The sequence below is a fragment of the Rhipicephalus sanguineus genome, chromosome 4 (assembly GCF_013339695.2).
Source record: "Rhipicephalus sanguineus isolate Rsan-2018 chromosome 4, BIME_Rsan_1.4, whole genome shotgun sequence".
In the NCBI taxonomy this organism is placed as follows: domain Eukaryota; kingdom Metazoa; phylum Arthropoda; class Arachnida; order Ixodida; family Ixodidae; genus Rhipicephalus; species Rhipicephalus sanguineus.
In genome coordinates this window covers 82,347,683-82,353,961 of record NC_051179.1, presented here as the reverse complement: position 1 = coordinate 82,353,961, position 6,279 = coordinate 82,347,683, and the positions used below count along the sequence as shown (strand labels likewise).

General features: G+C 51.7%; 2 protein-coding genes across 3 annotated transcripts in view; both read right to left on the bottom strand.

Annotated features, from left to right (window-relative positions):
- The window catches only part of LOC119390336 (cytochrome c oxidase subunit 6A2, mitochondrial), a 673,327-nt gene that overhangs the window by 263,538 nt on the left and 403,510 nt on the right, over positions 1-6,279 (bottom strand). The window lies entirely within an intron of this gene.
- The window catches only part of LOC125756131 (something about silencing protein 10-like), a 74,647-nt gene continuing 71,484 nt past the window's right edge, over positions 3,117-6,279 (bottom strand). Inside the window, exon 16 of the mRNA XM_037657924.2 lies at positions 3,117-3,321. Coding sequence (XP_037513852.1) covers positions 3,232-3,321 — 90 coding nt within the window. The 3' untranslated portion in view covers positions 3,117-3,231. The remainder of the gene's footprint in view (positions 3,322-6,279) is intronic.

Here is a 6,279-nt window from a genome sequence, read left to right as displayed (position 1 = left end):
TTCCGTTTGGAGCACTTTGGAGCAGCAAAATTTTCATCTTGGAGCACTTTGGAGCAGATAATTTTGCATCTGGGAGCACTTTGGAGCAGCGAATTTTACATCCTGGAGTGCAATACAGAAGCATATTGCATTAACATTCAAGCACCTCAGTATTATTATGGGGCTCTTATGGCTAGAAATATTTCGATTCATTGCAAATCTCGTGGAAAAAAATCATCCCAGGAGCATAGGCGTGCGCACAGGGAAGGCAGCCCCCCCCCCTTATCACATAAGAGGGGGGGGGGGCGCAAAATCTGCCCCAACATTGACCCTTGCGATAGCAATTATATGGACACTCTCGGCGGATTTTTGCCGTCGCCGTTGCCGCAATTTTCCGTATAAAATCCAAATTAATAACATCACCACGCGCATTCTAGCCGCAGGTAAAAGCTCGCGAGCGCTGGCGACGAACGCGGCTGAAGCGGAGATTAAACTAGCCGGCCGTCTGTCTCCGCCGCACGGACAGCGCATGCGATAACATCTTCCCGCGTGCGGGCCTGCCGTCGATTGCTCATCAAACAGAGAGGAAACGCCCCGCCCGTCTTTCGTAAGGAGCATGAAGGGACGCCAGGGGAGCGGATGGACCGCATCGTTCGAAGGGCGCAGTCGCTTGCGCGCGTGCTATCACGAGACATCAGGAGACGGCTCGTAAACTTAATTGCTGTGCTCTCAACGCAAGGAAACGCTTCGGTTCCTGGGGGGGCCATATTCCCTTAAACCAGCGTTTTGTTGAGTTACGCGAGATCGGATCCAAAAGAGTTAGCTGCTAGTCTTACTTCGTTTCACAATACAATTTTTTGGTATCGCATTCATTGCTTCACTCTTAAGCGAAACTGAGTTTTTTTAACCGTCCCCCGAAAGCGAGGGGCGGACGTGTAACATGGCGTAGCCGCTTCACTGTGGGCCGTCAGCGACGGGCCCGCTACTGACAGCTGCGCATTTGCGGCTGCTCCGACCAGGAGATATGATTTTACTAATGAGATGACATTTTCACAAAGCAAGCAAAAAATTGGAATTTGAACCCTAGCACGTGAGCTTGAAAGGGCAGGGCCTTTTAGGGGGTATTTACCGCAGAGTGTTTGACATTTTGACCGCACAAAAAAGACGAGGACAGAGGGAGGTACGACGACACGGGCGGTTTTACCGCCCGTGTCGTCGTACCTCCCTCTGTCCTCGTCTTTTTTGTGCGGTCAAAATGTCAAACAGTAAGCACCAACTAGGCCAAACGCAAGTTCTCCTTACCGCAGAGTGATTACAAACTCCGACGTGCTGGCGGAAGGAATTACGAAAAAGCTGTTCTGGATGAAGATCCATGGATAAAGTATCTGAGGAAAAGTGTCAACGCGTTTCCACCGTTCGCGTGCTCTTCCATAAACGCGAAGCAAGGAAAATTCGATATTGTCCCTTATATCTACTGCGAGCGATCCCAGATTTCATTCCGCGATGTCCGGAAACAGAAGTGACAGACATTTTAGCGGCACTCATGTAGTTATTACTGAACACTGCTTTCCTTACGTGCCGTGCGACGCTTGAAACGAGCTATCAGCAGCGTTTCTGGAACAGACGACGTCCGCCGATGAATCGCCGTCGCACTTTCTCGCTACCGATAGGCCTAGACGTCACGAGCCTCTGCGGAGAGCGCGTTTTTGCTGTCGAGCCGACTTGCAGAACAGAAGCTGCGTCGGCACCGTGCATGGCATCGTGGCTTACTCGGAAAGCGGCGCTATTTATTCAGCGGAATAATTCTTGGTCCATGATTGCGACTTTATTGGCAGCCCCAGGGGCGTAGCCAGAAATTTTTTTCGGGGGGGGGTTCAACCATACTTTATGCATGTTCGTGCGTGCGTTTGTATGTGTGCGTGCCTATATACGCAAGCAAAACTGAAAAATTTCGGGGGGATTTGAACCCCACCCCCTTGGCTACGCCCCTGCGGCAGAAGTACGGTGACTGCGAGTGGCTGCGATGGTGACATTCGCCGACGGTATCCACCAGGGGCGTAGCCAGAAATTTTTTTCGGGGGGGGGGGGGGGGGTTCAACCATACTTTATGTATGTTCGTGCGTGCGTTTGTATGTGTGCGTGTATATATACGCAAGCAATACTGAAAAATTTCGGGGGGGGTTTGAACCCCCCCCTTGGCTACGCCCCTGGGCAGCCCCGAGATCGAGCTGCAGATGTTCTGACGCGCCGGCGGTGCGATTGCCGGTGATAGACGCCCCCAAACCCGAGACTTTGGCGCAGTTTGGCGCAAATTTCGTCGATATTATCAGGATGGCGCAGTAAATACAATTTGGCGCACTTTGGCGCAGTTGGCGCAGGAGTGGAATCACTGCAGCCCAACACGCTACATACTAGAAGTTAATGAGATGCTGGTGGTCTGAAGCGTCCATTTAAGAACTTAAGAAGAGAAGTCAGCTTTTACCAAACGGACTCCTATAAAGGCTGCACCCCCAACAGCAGCTCAAATATTGAAAAAATAAATAAAAATAATACTTATAAATAAAAAAAAAGATAACTTAGAAGGAATTCGCTTCGAGTGCACCGATGCTGCTCATTTGTTCATAGATTCTTTGTATGTGGCATGCTGCGTTGTCGGAAACGATAGTTAACTGGGGTCTCCACTGCCATGCAAGACGGCACCAATGGCATAAAAAGGTATACTTCATCTACAAACGTGCTGGTAAACTATGTGTAAGCTTTGGCAGCAGCGATAACAAAGTCTAGTAGTGGCCAAGTGCACAGCATGCATGAATGAATGAATTCGTTATGAAATGGACAGACATCACTTTCGTAGTGCTGGGCGATAGGAGATGATTACAGCCAACTTGGCATAGTTCTGTACAGGGGCTGCACCTGGACAAACTTGGAAAAAATCATCGGTGTTTAACCCAGCAATGTTCTTGTACCAAAACTGTAAGGTTGAAATTTTTGTTTTACTGGAAGAACCAAAGCTTTTTTTTCCAAGCTAGTACTAACTGCAATACAGATGCAAGATCTTTTTTTTTTTCGCTGAAATCTCTTTACTGAGAATATTGGGTGCATGTGTAGAAGGAATACAAATAGAGTAGCAGGTGTGAAAGTTTTTTTATATTTTCCATCTGAAACAACAACAAAAAAAAAATGTCAACCAAAAGCACCTCTTCATCAACAGCTTGTCACAAGAAATAATTTGGCAGATCACAGGTCCTCCCTTCACTTCATTTTGATGCTGCGTGTCACACCGGCACGGATGCCGGACAACTCTCCACCGTACTTCTGAAGCTCCGTCCTCACCTCTCGTACCTGCGACAAAGCAAAGCGTCTTTCTCAGCGCAACACATTTGTTACTACACTGTGCTTCACACGTAGCATGCAACACTGGGGAAGCTATGCGAGAAATTCAACTATCAAAACGTGCATCTCTTCACATTTTGTAGTCAACCTTTGTGGTTGCAAATGCTCACATGAGCCCTGCAACACAAATTGGCACAAGTGCACAGGAGCGTGCCACTCATGCTGTACTACAGAAAAGCAGTGGTGGCACGCTCAGCAGACGAAGTGAAGCACCTCTTATGGGTCCCTGTGCACCTTCGCCGCTTTGCTTCAGTGTGTGGCCTCGCCGGATGCACTTGCCCTTTGCAGAGTGGGCCCGCACTGAGCTGTGTTCACAATATGAGTGGACGACCCTGTACGACAGCGCATCTGGCCTACGACACTGCTATGGGGTGATAAGACCACCACATCCAGTCCCACAACAATGCATCTAGCCTACGACATACTATGTGGTTGATTTACAAGACACCACATCCGGTCTTATAGATATTGCCGCATGGTTGTGTGAGCACCGACGGGTAGAAGAGGACAAAGAAGTTCGGACTGAGCCGCTTCTTGGCCTAACCAGCCCAACGCGCAGAACAACGCAAGGTTCTCGTCATAAGTGTGACAAGATTGGTGGAGGAGCTGGGTACGACGACTCACGACTCACCCCATGCACAAGACCCCGCCCGGTAGCCGAAACACAAGCCCTGTGCCCGTGAACACTCCAGTTCACAGAGCAAGCCGCCGCCAACGAGGCTTACCACCGGAGGCACCGGAACAGCCTACTGACGCAGTGACTATGACTTCACCTCAAGCGGCCATGGAAGTTCCTACGTCTTCTACGCCGATCTACTGCACCGTTCAGAATCCGCTGATGCCTAGTCCCTTTCACGGAGAGCTGTTTGAAGATGTAGATGACTGGCTGAGTGAGTTTGAACGTGTCGCAGCGATCAATTACTGGGATGACGCCGCAAAGCTCCGCAACGTCTATTCCTGCTTAAAGGACGGCGCCCGAACAAGGTTCTTGAACAGAGATGATGTCTTGACATCCTGGCGCGAGTTCCAGCATCGCCTCTTGGACACCTACAGGAGCCCCGACCGCCGCGAACGTGCTGAACGTGCACTGCACGCACGCATTCAGATGCCGAACGAGACCGTCACGATGTATGTGGAGGACATGACACGGCTTTTCAAGCGAGCGGATCCTGCAATGCCAGAAGAAAAAAAGCTGCGCTATCTTATGCGAGGTGTGAAGGAGCAGCTTTTTGCTGGTCTAGTGCGGAGTCCTCCAAAGAGTGTAGCCGAGTTTCTGACTGAAGCCGCAACGATGGAGAAAGTACTTCATCAGCGGTCTGCCCTATTCGACCGGCAAGTGAATACCGCATCGTCTCCCGAATTTCGCGCCACCCTTGGGAGCAACAGCACTGAATGGATTCGCGAAATCGTTCGCTCTGTCGTCCGCGAAGAAATGCAGAAGCTGTACGGGCCGAGACAACCCGAGGTAGGCTCCATCGCCAGTGTTATCCGGGACGAGGTCCAGCAGCTGCTGCACAACCGTCACTATCAATCGATGCCTACCAATGTGGAACCGGCTCCTGTGTCCACTGATATTTGGAGCCGTACGTATGCCGAAGCCTTGCGCATGCCGGCCTCTTCCTTGCTGGTCGCTAGCCCCGCAGTCCCGATCCAGATGATGCCGCCAGTTGCAATTCAATCAGCACACGCTGGTTTGGACATCGACGGTCGCCGTGCACCTACGCGGAAGTCTGATCTCTGGCGTACGTCGGACAGAAGACCTCTCTGCTACCATTGCGGTGAGGCCGGTCACATCTACCGCGAATGCCCGTACCGACAGCTGGGACTGCGCGGTTTCGCCATTAATTCGCCTCGTCCCCAAGTTGGTCAGAGGCCAAGGGAAATTGAAGAATACCTCGCCCAGCAACGTGTACCCTTCGCACGACGTCAATCGCGGTCACCATCTCCACGGCGACCCGCAGCCATTGGGCCACGTTTCGGGGCGACGGCACGGGGACGTTCTCCAAGCCCTCGTCGGGAAAACTGAAGGCAGCAACCTTCGGGGGCGAGGTCGCTGGGACTCAAAGTGCGGAAGACCTCCCATCGACGCTTGCGCGAAACGCCGAGGACATTAAATCCCCGTTTGAGTGCAGTGCCAGAGAAACGCCGGAATCTACATCTGAACACAGTGACCGAGTCTCGCTCGACATTCCTGTGCTGATAGACGGTCTTCAGGTCAGCGCATTGGTGGATACGGGTGCAGACTATTCAATTATTAGCGGAAAACTGGCCATTAGTCTTAAGAAAGTGATGACGCCATGGAATGGAACACGTATTCGCACAGCTGGAGGACATGTTGTTACACCATTGGGTCGCTGTACCGCAAGAGTGAAAATACGTGCGTCAACATTTGTGGTGACCTGCCTCGTCCTCCGCGACTGTTCTCGTCAGCTCATCCTCGGCATGGACTTCCTTCGCGAGAACGGCGCGATTATAAACCTCCGCGAACGAATGGTGACCTTCTCAACGCAACGCGCAACAGATCGAGACACCGATAGCTGTCGTAGACCTGCGCTGCCTGTTGCTGACGAAAGCGTGACGCTGCCACCACGAGCGACTGCTTTCATAGAGGTCACTTGTGAAGATCTCCGAGACGGTGACGCGGTCGCCGAGAGCAACCTATCACTCTTGCTGCTTCAAGGTGTGTGCGCAGCTCGAAGTCTTGTGCGTGTTCGTGACGGACGGTCACAGATACTTGTGACGAATTTCAACTTCGAGCACCGGCATCTTTTCCGCGGCACCACTGTGGCCTATGGAGACCCTGTAGCTGACGTCACAGAGTGCTTCGCGTCCGAGGAAATGAGTGATGGTGACAGGTTTCTGGACCACATCGACGTCAATTCGAAGCTTTCGGACGAGAGGAAGGCC